Source organism: Lytechinus variegatus, chromosome 11 (genome assembly GCF_018143015.1).
Source record: "Lytechinus variegatus isolate NC3 chromosome 11, Lvar_3.0, whole genome shotgun sequence".
Lineage (NCBI taxonomy): Eukaryota > Metazoa > Echinodermata > Echinoidea > Temnopleuroida > Toxopneustidae > Lytechinus > Lytechinus variegatus.
This window is the reverse complement of record NC_054750.1, coordinates 35,431,987-35,455,675: the sequence shown is the minus strand read 5'-3', so window position 1 is coordinate 35,455,675 and position 23,689 is coordinate 35,431,987. Positions and strand designations below refer to the sequence as shown.

Genomic DNA, 23,689 nt, shown 5'->3' with positions numbered 1-23,689 from the left:
CAATAATTTATTCTTTCCTCACGTCGTTTCTCTTCCTTTCTTCCCCTTTTTCTCCTCCCCCTTTTTTTGCCAGCCGATGGGGGGGGGGGCACGTGCCCCCATGTTCCCCCCCCGTAGATACGCCACTGAATTAATATCATCGTAGTCGTCATCTTGCCAATTGTTTTTATTGTTATTCTTGTTGTTGCTGTTATTTATTTATAATGTTATGACTAAATTTGATATTAGGATATATACTACGGTCGTCAAAATCTAGAATAAGGCCCATTAGGTAGTGTACAGATCGATTCAGGAAATTAAAGAAGGATGACAGAAAACGGAAGAACAGAAGAATGATAGAATGAAGTGACATAAAACTAAAGGAACGCAATTTTGTACTTAGTTTTCGGAGCTGAACTATGCCGACTGTCAAAAAGAAAACAAATAATGTTTTCCTTGCGAAAACTAAACAGCTTTCATATCGACAAAACTATCTTGAAACTGTTTTATCAGTTGATCATCAAAAGTGTAGCAATATTCAATATGATATATTTTTGGCAATTTGTCAAAATGATTAAAAACGCAGAATAGATCGTAATTCCCAGTCCATTCACTTTATAAAGAACGCCTATCTACCAAAGTCCGCGGACAGGGCCCTGGGAATGATTTTTTTTTTCATATATAGGGGGTGCTGACATGGGCTATATCAGGGGCGGAAATCTCTCCCAAAAGGTAGGGGGACAAGGGTCTGCAAAATTTGACAAGCAAAAAAAAAGCTATTACCTAAAATTTAAGGTAATTTCGACGAAAATATATTTGACAAGCAAAAAAAAATAAGGTCATCTCGTCCCCAAAAGCACGTTTTATTCCCATTTTGAGTTATATATTTCTTAGCATCACCAAAGACCAAAAATAGTAGGGGGACATTTGATATCGTGCCCCCCCTACTATTTTGAGTAGGGGGGACACGTCCCCCTGTCCCCCCTGGGATTTCCGCCCATGGGCTATATTAATTGCGTCCCTGAAAAAACGAAGCCGCGATTTAGCGATGATTTATCATAACTTAATCACAAATACAATAGACAAATGACCTACCGTTGTAAAGCTTAGAATCTCCTCTTTCATCTGAAATTGCTTATCTCATTCACGCATGAGTGAGCAAAAACAATTTGAAAAGGGGGTACCAAAAAGTCACTTGGCGGGCTGTATCTGGGTTTCCAAAAGAAAACCACATTTTCAAAAAGTTCAATATCTGCTCTTTAATTTGATACCTCAATTACAGAAAATTGTCAAGAAATAACCAAGTTCTGCATGGTTATTTCAAATAAGGCTTGCTAATTTCATAAAATGAAGCGTTTTTAAGGGCTAGCGTTCAATACGAGCATTTTTTCGAGGGAACATAACTTTTTTACTTCTTGACCATTTTCTGTGATTAAGGTATCAAAATAAAAGAGCAGATATTGGACTTTTTATGCATGTGATTTTCTTTTTGAAATTCAGATACCCCCCGCCAAATGGGTTTTCGTATCCTTTTTTCAAATTATTTTTGCTCACTAATGCGTGAATAAGGAATAATCTCAGTAATATCAAATGAAAGAGGAGATTCTAAGCTTTTCATTGGTAGGTCATTTGTCTATTGTATTTATGATTATAAGTTATGATAAATCATCGCTAAATCTCGATTTCGTTTTTTTCTGGGACGCAATAATAGTGTGTGTGATCAAGAGTAGAGAGATGAAGCAAAGTATACACTACGTTGTAACAACCGCGTAGCCAGGATTTCATTTTGGAGGGGGCGGTAATGCACGCGCAAGCACGCGAAGCGTGCCAACCATAATCAAAGACCTTATAATATATTCCCGGGGGGGCCACTTACATTGACGAGTGGATACCATGCGCGACCAAAAAAACACGTAAAAAGGATGTCCTTTTCACGATAGGGCACGTTACGTACGTAACGTGAAAAGGGTGTCAAAAATACAAAAATAATGAAAAAAGGGTATCTATTTCGCTAGGAAAATTACGTGTTTAGGGTCGAATTTGCGGGGATGATAAAACAAAATTAAAATGTTTTTAAAGGATGTCCTTTTTGCCCCAACACTACGTGTTTAGAGTCCTATTTGCGCGAGGTGTAGAAGGTGGGGTCGTACTAAACCAAATAACATGAAGGTATAAAGCCGACAACCAAAGGACCCGTTACAATAAAACATTCCTGTACTTGTTTAGGGGTTCATTTCAGGGAATAATTGCCAAGAGTATCGTTTTGTTTCCAATACTTGTTAAGGGTAGGGTTTCACACGCCAATACTTGTTAAGGGGTGCATTTTCAGAATATGGAAATTACGTGTTTAGGGTGCTTTTCGAGACCCCATGGTCGCGCATGGTATCCACTCGTGAATGGAAGTGGCCCCCCGGGAATATATTACTAGACCGAAAGCTGCGCGCGCGTTCAACGCAAAACAAATGAGATTATGCTCCGCCTACCGCGATGATGCCAACACTTACAGAGCGCGCGAAGCGCTCTCCCTAGGGGGTGGGTGAGTTTCCCCCTCCCGCGCGAAGCGCGAAGCTTTTAGTGTTTCATAAATTAAAATGAAAAGCATTATGAAAGATTTCTGCCTAAATGAGACAGAAAATCGAGTACAACTCTTGAACGCACACACAGGTCACGGAGTGACCCTGAGTGCAAACAGCTGACTGTGTTACAACGTAGGGGTGATACATTTTCGCAATAGGTGTGATCAAACTCACTGGAGGGACTTTAATTCACTTATAAAAAAGAAATGTGTACTACAGTACTCCTGTTGAATGCTCTGATGAAAATTATATGAGTTTCACATTCATTAATGAACGGGAGGACAAGATTATTGTATATATCGAGTGCATTATCCATAAATCATACTACCATTGCGACCCCTGCCCGGCCGATGGTTCAGGCATGACGATCCTGAGTGACGTCACCGATAGAGACCTCAAATGCCAGGACAGCCTATTCGACAACTAACTTCATCTAGTAAAAAACACGTATTGAAGATATCCAATGGGAAAATGGCTTTCATTTTCATGAAATATACATTCCGTTGATCAATAAATCTTTAACCCCGTCGTTAACTGCCCATTCATTCTCGAGCAATGGGGGAATGAATACAGAGTGTCTCAAAGTTTGTGTGAAAAAAGGTGCATTTTCCATAGAACTTCTGCCAAAAAGCAATGCGTAAGGGAAAGATTAGCCCCAAAACACGAATAGATGAGTTAATCAAATGGAATGAATCATGAAAATCAGTGAAATATAGTTTCTCCTGTACTCATTACTGAATACCCCGACTTGATACGATTAATTTTTCCCCCTCTCCATCAACTTTTAAGAAAAAGGGTGCATATTTTCATAAAAATATCATGTGTTATATCGACGGACGCCCGTGCGTACGAGCAGGAGGAAGCCAAATGTCTCGTATTTTTCATAATGGAGTCGTTTCTATTGTCTCTAGTACCTCCAATTCGGTTTACTATATTGCGATTTTGAACCTTGTTTTCAAAAGTGATTGTGAACGCACAAAAGAGGTATACAATGGAGGAAATTAAAATGATAATAACTCCGCGCGAAGCGCGGAAGCTAAAGCGTTTTATCAAATTTTCTTGCCATAAAAAGGGTCCCGAGAAAAGGGTTTTCTCAAAGATATATTGAATACTTTCTTTGGAAAGATCAGATTTGATTACAAACAATTTAGCAACAGTGCATATTTTTAACTCGCAAAACAGAGGAGAAGATTAATAGAGGAAGATATTCCTCCCCGCGCAGAGCAGCGAAACTCTGAAATTTCAAAGGGCGGACGTTTCATCAAATGTAGATATCTCTAATACCCAATCGGCTCTAATTCAATTGATTTTCTAAGATTATTGAACTTCATTACAAGGAAAATAGTGCGCAAAAAGTTTAAACTTCTGTGATTTATTGAAACTATCTATCTATATAAAAAAGGATGCCTAATTTTTTTGACTTATCCTGAAGCGCTTCATTTTGAATATAAAGAAAGCTAAGTGTCATTCAAAATTTCAAACTGAGGGCGCAAAACAGGACAGGAGATGAATGTATACAGGGAAATGACAGGAAGTTTATACAATCTGATAAAAAATATTGTACTTTTTTTATTTAATACGACACGAATTTCATACCTTCCTCTTTTAAAATTAGGAACCTTTTGACCCAAAATTATGGTTGTTTAGTAATGAGCTGAAAAGCGGGAGAAGTTGACTTTATGGAGGTGACGGCAGAAACTGATCTAAAAATTTTACCCGCTCGGAGCCGACCAGACCAGAAGTTGCGCGATCAATAAAATATTGAAAAAAAAGATAACTTCATATATTTACTTCGGCCTAACCTTACTCAAATTCATGCCCTAATGTATACAATTTTAACTTTAACTGGCAAGAAGCACATAGCTGAGGTGGAAAAACAGGGTTAGAGAGAAGGTTGGGGGGAAACAATAGAGAACTTCAATATTGTCATTTAACCGCGCGCAGCGCGGAAGCAAAATTCATATATAAATTTAGAGCAAGAAGAGTGAAGGATTTTTTCTTTCGAGAAAAAAATAAAGAATAAAAAGAAAAAAAAACACAAAGCTACGTTCCTTTCTTCCCTTTCCTCCCAACCCTTTTCCTTTTCTCCTCTCTTTTTTCCCTTCTTTTTTTTTCTTTTTGGGGACGTTTTTTTTTTTTTTTTTTTTGTGGGGGGGGGGGGGTGAGCGACCGCCCCCCTGGCTACGCGCCTGCGTTGTAAAGCTTTCGGCCCTGGCCTTCTTCAGTTTTATTTTTGCTGACGTATGGGTCGTGTAACAAATTCTTCTGAACTAGGGTTGTGTTGTCTATCGAGCGTGTGTTAAGTACATGTAAAAGTAAATAACACACGATCGGTAGACAACACAACCCTAATAAAAAAAATTGCTATGATCCATGTCAACAAATAAAAACTGAAGAAGCCGAATGCTTTACAACATATATAGTATATTACTTTGCTTCATCCTTGATTCTACTCTACTCTTCACACATAATTATATTATAAACAATAAATCGAAGCGATTGGTACATATATTCACGCCTCTCTCGTTATATATATACTTTCAAATATTATTTTCACTTTCCGTTAAACATCTTAAAGCTAAAAAAAACCCTGGGTTTCCTTCAATTATTATTAAGTTTTATTTATGTTTAATACACAATTATTGTTTTCGTTTGTTTATGTTTCCGTTGCATGCTTGTTTAGATTGTGTTTATGTTGCATTTTCATTTTCGTTTATTTTCGTTTATATTCTTTTGTGTCCCTCAAATCTCTGAGGAAGACCGGTTAACATGCATAAACATGCATGCGCGTGTTTAGATTTTGATATACTAGTATTCTGAATTTTAAAAAAAGGTGAATTTAAGCACTTTTTCAAGCACTGTGAGTGTAGGGAAATCATGGGGGGGGGCTACAAAACGGCTTTCTTTTTCATTACATTTCTGTCATCATACCTACCAGAAACCCCGGTTCCTGGCAGGGCCATATGTCCGCGAATCATCATCATCCTTCCTAGTCTTCTTCTACTCCTCCTCCCGGTCCTCGGCCTCCTCCTCCTTCTTCTTCTTCTTCTCCTTCTTCTTTCTCTTACACTGTTTTCATCTCCTGATAATTATTATACTTTCACCATTGCCTTGTACAACTAAGTGAGTCTGAAATTAAATGAATATATCCGCATATACTAGGAGGGGGGGGGGGTGTTATCCCCGCCGGGGTGTTAGGGACCTATAGCAGGCATACAGGCCTTTTATCATCATCCATGAATTTAAAGGGGTATCATAACGGGCATCATATCATCTCGTCCACCATTGCAAAGTAATTGCAGAGAGTTTTTAATAATTCATTCGTTTGTTTTATGTAAAGTTTTCAAAATACTTTTCATCTTTGTGTATACTTATTGTTAAAGTAACCAAATCTCTTTGTCTGCGTATTGAACAACAACTGAAGAATCAAGTTGAATCTTAATTTTTTTGACAAGGGGCGTGGCATCCAGGGTCCAGAAAATGATGACGGGACATCACAGACCCAACATACATAATACTATTGATGATATATATTATTAGTTCGAAGAGAGATGAGAGAAAAGGAGCTAGAGAGAATAGTATGGGTATTGAGGATGACAAAAGAAACATACATGTATATTTTCACATGTTTGGTTCGATCTGATTTTAAATGACCTTGATAAATTAAAGCACCAGTATTTGATGTGATTCAGATGATACGGTGGCATGCATGCGGCATGCATGGTGCGATCGACACACGGATTACTCGCGCGATCCGATAACCCTTCCTATTGGTTGGATTATAAATTAATATTCATAAGGAACTGTTGCCAAGCTAAAATATTAAATAAATGAATTCCAATTTTGATTTTAATTATTGCATACTTTCAACACATAGTCATATAATTTTTTTTTACTGAAAAAATTATTAATGTTCCATTGAAAAATAGCAAATTCTGTTTTATTTAAAACTAACATGAATTTTTTTTTCATATACTGGTTACATTTACTTATGAATATTCATTACCTTAAATCCAATTCATGCATTCATCGCACACAATTGGTAACTACATCCAAGGAGACGCAGCTTGTTTGAGAAAATTTCGCATTTCATCATCTTAGTTTGTAAGTGAAATTATCATTAACTTTGTATATTTGTGTGTGAAATTCACGTGTGTTTGAGCTGCTTAATCACTTGATGTACGTCAGTTTGAGCCCAGTTGTTGGTTTGTCAAACACCTCGAAGACTCGAAAGAGAGAGCCCCTGAACCCGACCTGTGATTCGGCCGAAGCTGACGGACCCGTGTTGGATCAGAGCCTCGTTCTCCCTAGGCTCCGGCGCACAGTGGGCCGGGGCGGGGCGAAACCAAAACAAAAGCAAAAGTGCGTCAGGCATAAGTTATTTTGTGCAATTTCAGATTATTAATTTTGGCCAAATCATGTTTTTGGGAACCACTCGTAGATTTGTGTACGCGCACTTGTGTACGATTTTGCCTTAATTTTTGTCATTCTGAGTAACCTGAGTTGAAAGGCAACACTTTGTACTGAACTTTGAAGAATACTTTTGTAAGATATTTCATTATGGAATGACTGTACGGTACCGTACCGGTATTCGGTATAGATCTACCGGACACTGCAGTACCGGTATCATTCCGGACGCGTATATTACTGCGTACGAAAACAATTTTGTACTGCAAGACTTCCATAGGGCCTGGTTCAATTTCACAGAGCCATACATATTAAAACAAGATTGCAAAATCAAGGTGAAAAAAAATCAAATTTATACCTTATCTCTGAAATGGCAGAAAATGCTTAAAATATAAGTAAGTCATATGCCTATAAAGACTAGTTTTAATACATTAAATAATTGATCACATTTTCTGACAGAAATATGGGCCTGATTTGCCAATTTTCAATCTTGTCCGCTCCTTCGAGTTCGATCGAATGTTGAGGTGGGTGATCGTCGACGGCTAGTTCTTAAGGTACCCGTGCGCGAGGTTTACCTGATGAGCACGATGAGAGCCGTCGACGATCGACAGCGCATCGATAGAACTTGATGAGTGTCACGATATGAACGAGCATAATATGGGAAATTGCCATGGAACATGTAGTTAAAAAGAAAAAAAGAAAATTTGTTAGCAAACACAAATTTATTACCAACATTTGCTCAGATTCGGTATAAATAACATTTAGAATTTACTCATGATATTATTTATGAGGAAAAAATCACACCAATTCTTTCTTGCTTCTTTACAATCAAGAATATCTTACCCGTCCGGCGTGCGTCCGGAATTGTGATGTAAAAAATTGTTTTACGTGGAGGGGTATGTTGCAAGGGCGATGCAAAGAAAACGGTTGGTAAATATAAAATAATTTTATCACATTCACAATTTTCATAATATTTGGAATAGCAAATGCAAATTTTTCTTGATTGTGTTTTCTCAAGTCATTTTTAAAGCCCTGAAATAAAGGTGTCCAGCAATAGGATACACTGCCATACATTTAAGGTTGTTAATTTATGATGGGGTGTCCAAACTTTGTGGACTTTTCAAAAATATGATTGATTATAGATTAGGCTTAAATTTGTTCACAAAATATGGGCACAATTTATGGAAAAGCAATTCAAGAAATAGTTACCACATTGACGGCAAGACCATAAACTGTAAAATCGTTGACAAAATGTGAAGTAGGTCAAGGGGTTTCGCTGGTATCGTGATCTAAAAATTCTATTCCAATTGACGAGTGCGCGCTGTGCAGGAAAACCGTTCTGAAAAAGTGTGACCTAACTTGGCGAACCAAAGTTTTTTAGGAGATTTAAACAAAAACCCAAGCTCAAAAGGTGAGATATTTATATCAGATTGACGACAAAATGCTATAGAATTAGTCAGTACCACATTGAACTCACATTTTTGATGATATCTACTTGCAAAATGAAGGTATTGGCTAGTTTTTTAGATAATGACCATCTGCGAAGTTTGGACTCACTGCCATATAAAGAAATCAACCATTTAGCCTGGGCCTAACAGCACACCACGGTTTACATAGTGTATCTACCTCAAGTGATGTTCGTGCTGGCTCCACTCCACTTCACTACCGCTACACTACGCTCCACCTACCCGAACATCAAGGTCCAAAACTCGGTCTGATACTCTGAGTGGCATATGTGGGAAAAAATGCATATTCTTCTTCTTCTGTGTAGTCTGCTTTCTTCAATCCTGAAGATTTAGTATTATAAATAATGCATTCAGCCGAGTGCGTTAGTGGAAATGCAGAGCATGCAAGGTTTCTTTAGATAGGTGCCGCACTGTGCACGAGCCGCTGGCGGCGAGTGCCCAGTGTGCACCATCTGAAGAAACCGAGCTTTTTCTGCATTTACTTTTATGCAGGACAGAGCAAATCATGCATTATTTGTTATATAAAATAGCAACACAGAAACACATTCTTATAGACCCGACAGTTTTGTTGGACTTCTCTAGACTTTTACCGCACTGGTCTGCTTGAGCGTGCAATGTCAATTTCGTTGCACACCTTTTTGCACTGCAGTGCAATGCACAAAAATTTGGATGTCATGTGGCGCTTATTGGCCAGTCGCAATGCTTGAAATAAATCACACTAATGATGTGAGTACATATTCAGCACATTTTGTGATCATAATCAGGATGTGTATCTTGCTGAAACAAAATAATGAAAACTTGAATTGCGAGCAGAATGTGTGCATATTTATTGGCTTTATTAAAATGTGATATTTTAAGCCCTTGCAACTTCTTGATCAGACTATTATCTTACTCAACAGGCAATGCGAGCATGAAGCATGAGCAAAGTTTTAGTTTTACATGTATAATGACCTGAAAGTTTCCTTTTTGTCCACAGCAATAAACCTTGATCATCATGCCTGGATTCCAGAGAATGACTAGCCCTGCTGGCCAATGGCCAGAAAACGTTGGTATTGTTGCCTTAGAAATCTACTTCCCCTCGCAGTATGTAGACCAGACAGAACTGGAGAAGTTTGATGGGGCCTCGGCCGGCAAGTACACCATAGGCTTGGGACAGGGTAAGATGGGATTCTGCTCTGATAGGGAAGATATCAACTCCCTCTGTTTGACAGTTGTCCAGAACTTGATGGAAAATAATCAGCTTCCCTTTGATGCCATTGGTAGACTGGAGGTGGGTATTTTTCTTTCATAGAAGTAATGCTATTTACATACATTTGGGATTTATTCTGAGAATTTGAGAATGGATATTTTGAAAGCATAAGTCCCGTAGATAAAGAAGTAAACTTAAAAAAACACATGTAAATGCTATTAAACCAATTCTGATATCTTCAAAGGTATATGTAAATGTGTATGTAAAAACAATTTTGCATAATATGAATAGAATAATAAATCATATAGTAATAGATTTATCCATGTAAGTATTTAATCATTTATTCCACACATCAATTACATACTGGCAGGTTGGCACTGAGACGATTATTGACAAATCAAAGAGCGTCAAGACAGTACTGATGCAGTTATTTGAAGATTCTGGTAATACTGACATTGAAGGAATTGATACAACCAATGCTTGCTATGGAGGCACTGCTGCTCTCTTTAATGCTCTTTCATGGGTAGAGTCTAGTGCTTGGGATGGTAAGTATAGTGGTTATGTCTCTACATTGTCAACCATAAGGTACAAGGTTCAATACCTTCTGTTTCCTTTATGAATATTTTCCACCTATTTATTTCTATAATTCATATCGGTGAAAAGTTGACTAAATTTATCTTGAATAGGGACCTGTCAAACTCTGAGGAAAATCAAGTGTTTAATTGTCTTAAAGATGAACAAAGATTATATCATGACAAACATGGAATCATTCACTATGCTCATTTCATTGAATCAATTTCAATATCATAAAACGAAACAATGATGGTAATGAAAAATGTTGATTGATATAAATATCCCAACAATCATATTTGCTCAAGTAATCAGCAAAGACAGATTTATCTGTTACATGGACATGTAGCTGTCAGTTGATTATGATAAATATGATTTTAAAAGTTATTTTTAGAAAGAATTAGTATCTTTAGATTTTCTTATCGTGCTGTAGATAACTTGAATAAATGCATTGTTCCTGAAATAGAACTTATGTACATACAATTATATACAATGTAGGGTCACTTCCTAAAGGGAAGTTCAACCTGACGAAAACTTTTTTGTGAAAATAAGCAGAAAATATATTTGTAGAGGTTTGAGGGAAATCCATCAAAATTAAAAAAGTTATTAGAATTTTAATCTTTGTCTTGCACTGCTTTTGCAACAATAATGGCAACATCAACATCTAAATATTAACCAAGAATAATTGTTAGAAAGTTTAATACACCTAAATGTATTTCCAAGAGTAAACTAGTATCACTGAACATCCTTATGAGTTTCAGGTCATATGACCAGGGTCAAAGGTCATTTAGGGTGAATGAACTTAGACCATTTTAGGGGAATAGACATCAAAATCTGAAACTTTAGATAATAATGAAAATCATTGATTGATAAAAATATCCCAACAATCATATTTACTCAAGTGATCAGCAAATACAAATTTATCTGATAGCTGTCAGTTCATTATGATAAACATGATTTTAAAAGTTATTTTTAGAAAGCATTTATATTTGCGTGGCTCTCTTCAATCTTAAAATTGTCTTATCTTGCTGTAGATAACTTGAATAAATGCACTATTCCTGAATAGAACCTGTACAATTATATACAATGAAGGGGGGGGGGGTGAATCAACCCCCCCTCAACATTTTCTGTGATCATTCCGCCGTGCGAAAGTTTTTGACCGTGCCACTCACAGAGTTTATACTGTTAAGTCTCGCGCATCTTTTGAGACCAAATTTACAACATCCGGGTACGCGGTTCCGAAATTATGCAACGTGTACAAAGTCAATGCAAATTGAGTTTTCTCCTTTTATTCATACAGATATGATTATTTTTACTTTGAACAGCTGAAATCAATTGATTTTAGCATTATTATGCTTCAAAACGGTTGTGCAATAAATCAGGTGAAAAAAACAAAGAAAAACAAAAGGTTGAAAAACAAACGAAATACATAAATTCATAAAACAATAAAATACATAAGAAATTGATTTCCAAAACAAAGTTTTTTTCAATTGCGATTGTTAAGAATGCTACAAAGAATATTTTTACCAAAAATTAGCATTCTGGGAGCTTTATTTAGTTAATTAGAGCAAAAAGTATGATTTATGCATAAATTAGCATAATTAATTCATAAAAAATAAAATCTCATAATTTTAGAAAATTTTACCATACAGCCTTGTAGATTACATCGCATACTACCAGCGTGCAAATTTTTGCGGCGTTCGCGCGATCGGCGGCCGAAATCTCAGGGGGGTTGAATCAACCCCACCCACAGAACAGCCAAAAAAGCCCAGCCTAGTTAGGGTTAAGGGGAATTTCAACCTGGCAAAAGCTTTATTGTAAAAATAGCAGAAAAAATAATTTAAAATATTTGTTGAGGTTTGAGGGGAATCCATCAAAGAATTAAAAAGTTATTAGAATTTTAATCTTTGTCTTGCATGGATAGCAGAGCAAGACTATAGGCGCTGCTTTTGCAACGACAGCAGCAACATCAACATCTAAATATTAAAAAAAATTAAGTGTTATAAATGTTATCTTAATATAGAAAATTTATGGACCTCTATCCAAGAGTTAGCAAGTATCACAGAACATCCTTTTGAGTTTCAGGTCACATGACCAGGGTCAAAGGTCTTTAGGGTCAATGAACTTAGACTTGGTGTCTGTACATAAATCATAAATATCAATCACAAATTTTGGGTTAAAAACAATAATTCTGATTGGTCGCTTTAATATTAGTCTATTGAACATAATACTATGCAACTAGGTATTGATTGGTTATTGGCATCTTATGAAAACAATTAGTTGTTCATAATCGATGCATCTCCTTTTCCTTGTCTGATTTTATTGTATAGGACGGTATGCCCTTGTGGTGGCTGGTGATATTGCTGTGTATGCTACTGGCAATGCTAGACCTACAGGGGGTGCTGGAGCTGTAGCCATGCTTGTTGGTCCTCATGCTCCACTTGTCATTGAAAGAGGTTAGTTTAGAGCATTGATTGGGTTTCATCATTGTTACAATTATGATCAGCTGTATGAAATAGACCACTCTTATTGAAGCAGGAAATTTCTATAAGGTAAAGAACAGAAACTATATCCTTGTGTTATCTGAATGACATGTCATGGAATGACCAATTCATGGCCATAATTAAAGATAAAGAGACAAAGTGGGAAAACGAACAAATTCTAAAAACAAACAATGGATGAAAGAACATAGAGCCATTTATTTCATTTTTGTTTTATAGAGAATAAACAGAAATTAAAAGATATTAATAGTATTTTATCACTAGGGAGGATTTCAAAAATTTTTATGTGGAAATAATTTTTCGTATGTGGAAATATTTAGAAGTTTGCTTTGAACCCTCATAATATATATTTCTTGCCCCGAAAATTAAACACCAACCTATAGCTAGATTCAAAATTTATCAATAGAAATGCATATATGACAATGACATGATTAATTGTATGCAGGTCTTCGAAGCACACACATGCAGCATGTATATGATTTCTACAAACCTGACATGTCTTCTGAATACCCTCGTGTTGACGGCAAGCTCTCTATCCAGTGCTATCTTGGTGCTCTAGACAAGTGCTATCAGCGTTATATTGCAAAGGCAGAGGCTGCCCTCCAGAAGGGTAAGATTTTCAGGATCCCTTTAATAATTGATTCCTCCCAAAGGAGTGGAGAATGTACATACATTGTGCTATTTTGGTGCTCTAGACTTAATGCTATCATTGTTACATGGTAAATACTGCCCTACAGAATGGTAAGTTTTGCAGGATAGCATGAATGCTCCCTAGGGAGTGGAGAAAGTACATTGTGCTATCTTGGTTATCTAGACTTAAAGGTCAAGTCCACGTCAGAAAAATGTTGATTTGAATCAATAAAGAAAAATCGGACAAGCACAATGCTGAAAATTTCATCAAAATCGGATGTAAAATAAGAAAGTTATGACATTTCAAAGTTTCGCTTATTTTCAACAAAATAGTTATATGAACGAGCCAGTTACATCCAAATGAGAGAGTCGATGATGTCACTCACTCACTATTTCTTTTGTTTTTTAAGTGTTTGAATTAAACAATATTTCAATTTTTACGAATTTGACGATTAGGACATCCTTGCCTGAAGCACAAAATGTTAAAATAATGGAATTCCACGTGTTCAGGGAGGAATGAAACTTCATTTCACATGACAATGACGAGAAAATAAAAATATGTCATATTTCATATAATAAAATACAAAAGAAATAGTGAGTGAGTGATGTCATCAACTCTCTCATTTGGATGTAACTGGCTCGTTCATATAACTATTTTGTTGAAAATAAGCGAAACTTCAAAATGCCATAACTTTCTTATTTTACATCCGATTTTGATGAAATTTTCAGTGTTATGCTTGTTGAATTTTTCTCTTTTTATTCAAATCAAGTTTTTGTTGGGGTGGACTTGTCCTTTAATGTTATCACTCTTACATGGCAAATGCTTCCCTACAGTAGGATAAGTTAATTGCAATGATTTGACTCTTGGACCAATATCACCTTTCTAGAATATTTTTGCTAATAATTCTCACTTATCAACAATAACTAAAAGTTCCGGGATGTAGCTTAGTGTTTACTTGTGTGACTCTGTAATTTCCAGTGGCTTGACGGTAAGAATTGTAATAAATATAACATAAATATCAAGTTTTTTAAATCCCTCTGTGCGTAAGAATATAAACAGGACATTATTGATGTATGTGATTTAAGCATAATATATTTGACCCTCTCATCATCAATGCATGTTTTGTTTTCAATATTTCATGTAGTCATGTACCATAATTTGGTTTCTTTTAACAACAGTTGGTGAAGCAGGAAGGATAACGATAGATTCCTTTGATGGAATTTGCTTCCATTCACCATTTTGCAAACTAGTCCAGAAGTCTCTAGCCAGGCTTGTACTCAATGACTTTCTTAGGGATCCTTCACCTGATACCACAGAGGGCAGCAGATATGCAAACGTAGAAGAGTTCAGGTAATGACTGGAAGGATTGTTTCTTTGAATTTAATGTGTGTGATTTTTTTTTTTTTTTTTGGGGGGGGGGGGGCTCAGCATAAAAAGCTGTTGCTATTGACACAGTACATTCAAGGTAACTTGTAAACAACTTAATTCAATAGAGTTCATTTCAATTCAATTATTTTATTGTCATGTTCAATTAAAAACTCAAAACTTGTCCTCATACTCTTATTGACAAATAATGCATTAAAAAAAATAAATCACAAACCATAAATAGATCAAAATAATACATACATGTTCAAGGGCGCCGGAAGCGGGGGGGCAGGGGGGGCACTTGCCCCCCCAAAGAAAATTTTGGGGGGGCAAAACGAGATTTTGCCCCCCAATTTTCCCCCTAAAAGTAGAAAAATGATATTATTTAAGGACAAAAGTAAACGATGAAGGCACTTTTCTGCCTAAGAATTGTCATTTCTTTTGTCAAAAATAAAAAAAAATCGCCCCTGACGGGGCAATTAAACATCACAGTAAGCCTTGCGTCTTTTGACGAACATGTCCCTCTGTGAAACATACCTTTGATAAGCCCCTTTTCCATCTTATTACAGTGTGATAAACAAGACCGCTGAAAGACCTTTGAAAGACCATGAATTTTGGTTGATCTTTCAGAGGTCTCTCAATGAACCTACAATGGTCTTTGAGGTCTTACGCGAGTCCTGACCAATCTTTCAGTGGTCTTCGTGGTCTTCATGGGCTCCAAAACTTCTTGAAACGGTTCAAAACAGTCTTACAACGGTCTTACAGGAAAATTGTCTTTCAGTGGTCTTTCAGCAGTCTCTCAAGATTTTTGCGGAGATCACTGTAAGACTCATGAGAGATCATTGAAAGATCATTGAAAGACCATTGAAAGACCAGGCAAAGTCCATGGAAAGAATTCTGAAAGATCACTTATTGCATAAAAAATCTCTGAAAGACCATTGAAAGATCTCGAGAGGACTAGTCTAAGACCAGTACGACAAGAAATATCCAACTAGTCTTTCAGAGTTCTTTGAGGGGTCTTTCTGAGCCATTCCACAGAGTCGACACATTTCATTGATCTTGAAGACCGCTGTAAGACCTCACCAATCTTTCAATGGTCTCCGTTCTGTGGAATGGGGGCCTATTAGTATTAATGAATACATTTCAGACTAAAACCGAATGGCAAATTTGTATGCTGTGTCGGCTAACAAACGCGCGGTCGCCCAGAAACGCTCAGACCGGGGTGGTGTTTCATAAATATTTTCGTCCGACAAGTTGTAAGATCTGACAACTTTCCTGTATTCTGATTGGTTGAGAAGCATTGTTACCATAGTAACTGTCGGATAAAACGTCCTACAAGTCCTTTCATGAAACGCTCCCGGACCTGGGGAGTGTTTCATCCGACAAGTTGTCAGATCTGACATCTTTCTCTGATGTTGATTGGCTGAGAGGTACTGTTACTATGGTAACTGTCGGATGAAATGGGACTTTTCGGATAAAACGTCCGACAAGTCCTTTCATGAAACGCCCCCCCCCCCGATATCACCAACGCGCGTGAACGCTAGTTACTCGAGCAACATATGGAATATGAAAATAGCTGTAAAACCGAAAAGTTTAAAGAGTTATAGAGGATTGAGTAGTTGCTTATTGGATAAATGAGAAGATGCTATGATTCGGCGAATGGAGTGCAGAGCAGGAGTACTCATCTATCAACTAATCAAGCCTCTTCTTCAACCTTTTCTGGTTTACTGTCTTTATCAGGATTACGCTCATTTGAACAAAACATTACTCGACTTTCACTGTCTACTTCCTCCTATCAATTTAAATTCTTCCTCTATCCACTTTTTCTCTTTTTTTTTTCGAAAACTCCACATGGTGTACCGTCAACCACATCCGCTGTTGGAATGTAATTGTTTTCTTCTAAATAATGTTACATAATGTACATTATGAACTGCCGTAGCTTGTTAGTTCATGATTATTTACCAATGAATATTTCCAGGAATTCGATATTCATCATTTCCTAGTTATGGTCACATTTTCCCCAGAAAATATGTAAAGAAAAAAGAAGATTTTGAAGGGGTCATCCAAAAGTGCTTCCCAGCCATACAAAACATGCCAAAGGAAACACATAAATCGAGTAATGTTTTAAATTTTCAGAAAAGTTTTAAATTGTTAGACAATAATTAAGCAGGTCATATTTCTTTTTCCTCCAGTTACAAAATATGAAACGTTTTGCCTATGTATGTATAATCAGGGACTCTCTCCAATACTGAGGTCAGAAATGATTTAAATAGAATGGGTATTTAAGCGCTTATCGTCGTCTGCCACGTCAGAACACCCGCCATTTTGAATTTAAAAAGACATTCATTGGAATGTATTTTGTTTCTGTTGTTACGCTTCTTCTGCTTCTTCTTCTTCTCGCGTCGTCCGTGTATGTAAATGTACATAAATAAATATTTCTGAAAGGATATTGCATGAAAAATGTAATTTCTGGTATTTTGAGTCAATATAAGCGTATTACGTAATTTAATTGATCAGACACGAAAACCACATTCCGAATTAAAGGGGAAGTTCACCCTGAAGAAAACTCCGTTGTAAAAATAGCAGAAAAAATATTGAAAATATTGGTGAAGGTTTGAGGAAAATCCGTTAAAGAGTACGAAAGTTATTAGAGTTCAAAGTTTTGGATTTGTGACGTCATAAACGAGCAGCTGCCCAATGTGTTATGTAATATAAAATGCATGAATTTCAAATTCTGTATGGTTCCTGATGACTTAATTTTGTTTTCTATTCATGATCGGGTGTGAAGTAATTTGTCTATTGATATACAAAGGATACCGTGAAAACCATTTTCAATTTTCTGACAAAATGACATTTCATTGATTTTTTACCATTCGCTATGTAGGAATGCTGCTCGCATATGACGTCACAAATCAAATAATTGAAATTCTAATAACTGTTTAATTATATGATGAGCTTTTCTCAAACCTTCGGCAATATTTTTTATTATTTTTTCTGCTATTTTTACAATAAACTTTTTGTCAGGGTGAACTTCCCCTTTAAGCGATCGTTTTGCGCGTAGATTTCATAGGTTCTCATAAACTCTGAGTATAGTCTTTCGTAGTGAATTCTATGTTTAATTCTCAAGAAATTTATTTTTGAATTCTCTTAGAAACGTAACTTTTAAACTCCATTTTTACACAAAGTCCTTACCGTGGGGGGGGGGTCCCACGCCCTCTACCGCTCGATCGCTTCGGTATCTCACGCTGTCAAAAATATTGTGCCCCCTTCGGGATTTTGCCCCCCCAAAACTGAAAGTGTTCCGGCGCGCCTGTACATGTTATATAAATATCATTAAATAAATATACCCTGTTTGAAATCCATATTTGTGAAAAGTATGAAATCTATAGTTGTGAGAACTCAGTCTAACTGATCATTCCTAGAAAGATATTTAATAGTTTTGAGTTCTCAGAATACTGATAATTCAATCATCCACAGCTTCATATTTGTGTCACTCTTGGCTATGTATGGTCATGTCTTTAATATAAACAATACTTGAGCCTGGTAAATATTTTGAGTGGGGGCCAATCTCTCATGTTAGTTTGATCTGCAATCTTGGCTTTACTTCCTCACCTTTCATTTTTTTGTACTTCTAGGAATGTGAAATTAGAAGACACCTTCTTTGATAAGAATGTTGAGAAGGCATTCATGACAGCAAGCAAGGAGGTGTTTCATCAAAAGACCCAACCATCTCTTCGTCTAGCTAATCAAGTAGGTAACATGTACACCCCGTCACTCTATGGTGGTCTCGTCTCCTACTTGGCAAGGTAAGTAATACTTCTCACTCATATACATATATATTTATTTTTGTCTCAGTTATATTTTGTAGAACAAGCTTGTGAAATTGTATACATGGCACAATACAGAGAGGCGACCCCCATATGTGTGATGATAAATGGATATATTGCAGAATAGGGACATCATGTCCATGACTATTCCTCATGTTTCAGCACACCATGTATAAGCAAAATTACCAACAAGTTGTATGAGACAAAAAAAAGCATGTTACATTTGATTGAACATAGCAGTTTTCTTCCTGTGTGATTACAGAGATCAATCTTGCATTCCAGGAGTCATGCAGTAGTTGAGACTATGTGTATTTTATCATGGTCAAGATCAACTAGTCACCTGATGTATATGATGGTAATGTGAGTGTTCCTTTTTCCTTTCAGCGTACCTCTCGACCAACTACCAAACAAGCGTATTGCCTTGTTCTCCTATGGATCCGGCATGGCCTCATCGCTCTACTCCATACGTGTAGGCAACAATGCAAGCCCTGGCTCTGCCCTAGCCAAGATGAGGAACAGTCTGAACACCCTTGAGACTAGGTTAGAGAGTAGACGATGCGTGGAACCAGGAGTCTTTGCAGACACCATGAAGCTCAGGGAAGATACACATCATTTAGGTAAGGATGTGTGAAAGTCAATTTAATGGTGTTGTAGCTCAGAGGATAAGGACTGGGGTTCAAATCCCTTTGCAATACTCTCATCCTTTGCCAAGATGTTTATTTATGTTTGCCAATCTCCAACCTGGTGAAGTAAATGGGTACCCAGTAGAAAGGAAATTCTTGAATGTGTTAAAGGTGGGTTGAGAGTCTGCAACACTTAGTACATGTAACATTGAATTAAGCGCTTTCATCTTAGGTCAACATCAATGCATCATGGCAGTACAGTAGCCATTGATCAAAGCAATCACAGAGAAGTGTCTAAGGGACCAATAGATAGTTCATTCTTCTCTCATTGCTTTCAATAGCCACAAAATACATGTACCTTCACAAAGTTGATTTTAATTATAACAAATTATTGTCTTCAAGCTATCTCAAATTTTACTCAATGTGGAATGCACTCAGAGTATCTTTACCCTGAGTTTTCATTCTCCACCAATCCAAACAGACACTATTCCAGTTGTTATTTGTGGGCTCGTTTTGGTGTCAATTTGTTTTTTTTTTTCAATTCTGTTCATTTTCAGCTAAATACAATCCCCAGGGCAGTATAGAGGATTTATTCCCAGGCACATGGTACCTGACATATGTAGATGAGATGCACAGGAGACAGTATAACCGTAGCCCAATCTCACAGCAAGCTGTAGATAATCAACAGATCATCCAGGTAATACCATAGGCACAAGCAAGGATAAGATGGTATAAAAACATTGTTCTTGAGCTTAGAAATTTATCTTGGACTTCTCCTTGAAGAAAGTCAAAGACTCACTGTAATGGATTGAATAGAATAGTAGAGATATCAGCTAAAATGCAATAATGTTCAGGAGAGACTTTTACAGACATACAAGATAACATAGGCCAAGGGAAAGAATTGAAAGGAATATTTAAGAGAACAATGAATCTCAAGTACAGGGTTGAAGGTTGATCAGTTGATCTATATCGTTGGTGGTCATCCGAACCGTTGTATCAGTCAATTTTGGTCAAAAAAAAAACATTTTGAGATTTTTGCAGAAAATTAAAGTACAAGTCCTACTCTATTCATAACTAAATTTCTAGGCAGCAATTTATTTTAGTATTATTATTATAGTAAACTTTGAAGTCAATTTTCCCTGAAATGGGTTTGCACCGTCGTATCACACATCGGAAGACCACTGATGTTATTAGTTTCAGTGGAATCTTAAGCACTTTCTTGAGAAGAGCTTAAAAAAAGGGGAATGAGGGATATTTACACCTCCCCGGATGATTTTCTTTCTTATCAATATTCAAAATTACTTTCTTCCATAAAACAAGAGTCAAGTTCAAAACTCTCATGTTTCTTGAAGACATACTAAAAAAGCATTATGAAAGTCACCCTCATATATTCTCTCTTTCTCTACTTGGTGTGATTGACCATAATGCCTATAATAAAATCGTGACAAACGCATTTGAATGATATATCATTTGACATGAAGAAGAGATTGGCTTTCTTCATCATATCCTTTTCATTTCAATGAAATTAATCCTAACAAACCAAACTTGGAATACTTTTTGTCTATGGCTTTCAGTTGGTAATTGTATCCCACTATTTTTGATCATATATCCATTGATCGCCAATGCCACCAATATCACCAACCTTAACCTTTAGAATGCCCTCATATAGCACATGGCTTGGGCAAATTCATCCTTCTTTGCTCATATGATTCATTAATTGTACAATAGAACACAAACTGCCATAAAATATGATAATCATGAATATGTTTATTAATATACCAGTGCATTTAAGATCAAACAATAGATTAAAGTTTATCTGATAATGTTATAAAGTGGATAAGTTTACACGAACCAATGCTTTCAAAACTAACATAGCACTTGTATTTTGTCTGTGTATTATTGATAATTTTTTATGTGCATAAGGTTGATAAATTCATTTACCGCAAATGAAAATAAATTGTTGGGACTTGCTTGTTTAATCTTCAATGTTAATGTGGAACACTTAATGTTTGAGATGATAAGCATTTTTAGCTGCATTTATGATTTCTACTTGAATACAATTCATACTTTGACCATGATATCTCACTATTTGATTGATACACACTTTAGTATTATCATAGGTAAACTAGAATATCAGCACTGGTAATTTAGTTGATAGCATCTAGTTGACACTCTAGATTAATCACTGTAGTATCATGTTTAACATGTTAATGAATAATTATACTGCTGGGTAAAGGTAACTAAGACCTTTTGTTTTGAAGATATTAAGAGGTAATATATGAAGTACCAGAAAGTTTAGCCTTTAGACTACTGAATTAAGGAGATGCAATAGCTTAGTTAGTTTGGTCTTACAATCTGATTTGATACCCTGTCATTGCAGTAGTGTCTGTCATTCTCTAGGGATTTTATCACATCCCTGTGAAAGAATCATTTACATTTATGATGGCGAAAATAGTTTAATTTACTAGGTGCCAAATAACAAGAATAATCCCCCACCACAAGCAACTGAAAGTAAAATTGAAAATTTATAAAAAAATTGATAAGGGTTAAGAAGAAGAAGCAATCCCATAATATTACCCCTAACCCTCCAGCATTGTGAAAGGTTCATGCCTTGTCATTTTATGACTTTATTTTTCTTTTGTCTACTTTTGAGAACAAGTTCAAGTATGAGGTTCGGAAATTACACAACATTATGTGAGATGCATGTTTGACCAAAATTTGCTCAAAAATGTGATTTTATGATGTACAGATCCTTTGCAAATTCATAACTATTTTATTATTTTTAGTTTAATGATTAAAATAACTTAATTTCATGTTTATAATTGAAATATACCGAATGAGTAAAAAAAACTTGACACCTCACAAATCCCCATTTTAAAGAAAAATATGTCATGAACGCATAATCACTATAAACGTATGTCTGGAAAGAGTATCTCCTCCCGATTAATTTGATACTATACATGTATTTATGTTGTAAGTCTTCACGCTGGGGTAATCAGTAGGTATTTATTGCAGTGAAGTCAATTTGGACTTGCACCAAAGTAAGGCAAAACTGCAATGAATGAATCCAGATGCCAATGATCTCAAAATCATGAGTTAACAAACAATCTATTTTCAATGAAACCTACTTGAGAATTGATACTCATATTAACATGTCAATTTTTGAAAAGGTGTGTTGCAGTCATGGTGGAATTTGGTCCAAATCAATATTTACATCACTGCAAAGAATACCTCCTGGTCATCCAAGCATTGTCAAATACCACACAAATATGGTATCAATTTATTTGAGAGAAGGTATTCTTTCAGGCCATATATGATAATTATGTGTTCAAGGCAATTTGGCATATCTTTTCCTTAAGTTAGGGATTTCTGAGGTGTCAAGTTTTTTTTACTCACCCGGTATAAGTCAATGAAAAACAAAAAGTTGAAAAATTGAGAAATACATCAGAAATTTTGAGAACAATGAATACAAAATAATATCTTTTGATAATGTGATTTAAAGTCATATTCAATAAGGATCCTTAAGAGAGTGTCTATCTAAAAATCAGCAGTTTAGGAGCTTTATATTAAGATTTCTTTCCGAATTCTAAAAAGCATGATTGATACAAACATAAATTTGACTAATTTTGAAAGAATCACTTACATGTACACAATTTTGTAGATAACATAATGGGTGACTTGCATGTTAGTTTTTGTCACAATTGCACAATCTACAATCGAGAGGGCTCTTCAGGCGCCTCTCTGCAGCCTTCAAAATATCCTGGCAGTAACATGGGGTTAAGTCTTACATTAATTACAAAGAACTTCATGGAACAATTTTCTTGAAATACCAGGAGCTCAAACTCAGTTATTTCCCCTTTACTAGTTTTTAATCCACTACATTTTCCGCATTCTTTTTGTGTACATGTTGCAGGAGTCACTAAAGGAATCAAAATCAGTGGAGGATATGGAGACTGCTGACCAGGTCACAGTAAGCTAGGTCCAAACTCCTGGTAACCAAGCCTAACCTGTTGCAAGGAGACACATGACGGTATTCAAGTACAATATCTGATCAGCTCCTCCAACCAAAGCTCATTTTAAAAATGTTTTGTGCACCCTTGTTGCAATGTATCAAAGGGGATGGAATGTATAATCATCACCTTTATTTCAGGTGATCCTTCTGGTTCCAGGTGAGTGTTTCATAAAGCTGTTCCTAAGGTTACGAACGACTTTACGCACGACTGGAACATGTTCTTAGGTCATAACTCAATTACATAGGGATATCACAAGAAAGGATCACCAGTCGTGCGTAAAGTCATTCGTATCTTATGAACAGCTTTACGAAACACCCACCAGGCTCTTCAATTATGCAATACTGATTCTCAAGGCACGAAAAAAATCCCTTGATTTTGACAACACTTCAGGGTCATCACTTCAGCATAAATGTTTTGTGGACTGCCATTTTATTTGTTGTGCAGAATTATTTTAGATTGTTCCACTTCAGTATTATGTAAGGTCACATTACAAGGAAGATCTTTTTATTAGGCTTGTAATGACATTTGTGCTAATAGAGATG

The 23,689-nt window shown here is 36.2% G+C and overlaps 1 protein-coding gene across 1 annotated transcript; it reads left to right on the top strand.

Moving 5' to 3' along the window:
* Window positions 1-6,575: 6,575 nt before the first annotated feature.
* LOC121423602 (hydroxymethylglutaryl-CoA synthase 1-like) lies at window positions 6,576-23,379 on the top strand. Its single transcript, XM_041618986.1, has 10 exons — window positions 6,576-6,659; window positions 9,405-9,698; window positions 9,988-10,162; window positions 12,518-12,643; window positions 13,134-13,298; window positions 14,498-14,669; window positions 18,320-18,490; window positions 18,896-19,128; window positions 19,692-19,831; window positions 23,048-23,379. The coding sequence occupies exons 2-10, from the start codon at window positions 9,423-9,425 to the stop codon at window positions 23,111-23,113; spliced, it is 1,524 nt and encodes a 507-aa protein (XP_041474920.1). The 5' UTR covers window positions 6,576-6,659; window positions 9,405-9,422; the 3' UTR covers window positions 23,114-23,379.
* Window positions 23,380-23,689: the final 310 nt, after the last annotated feature.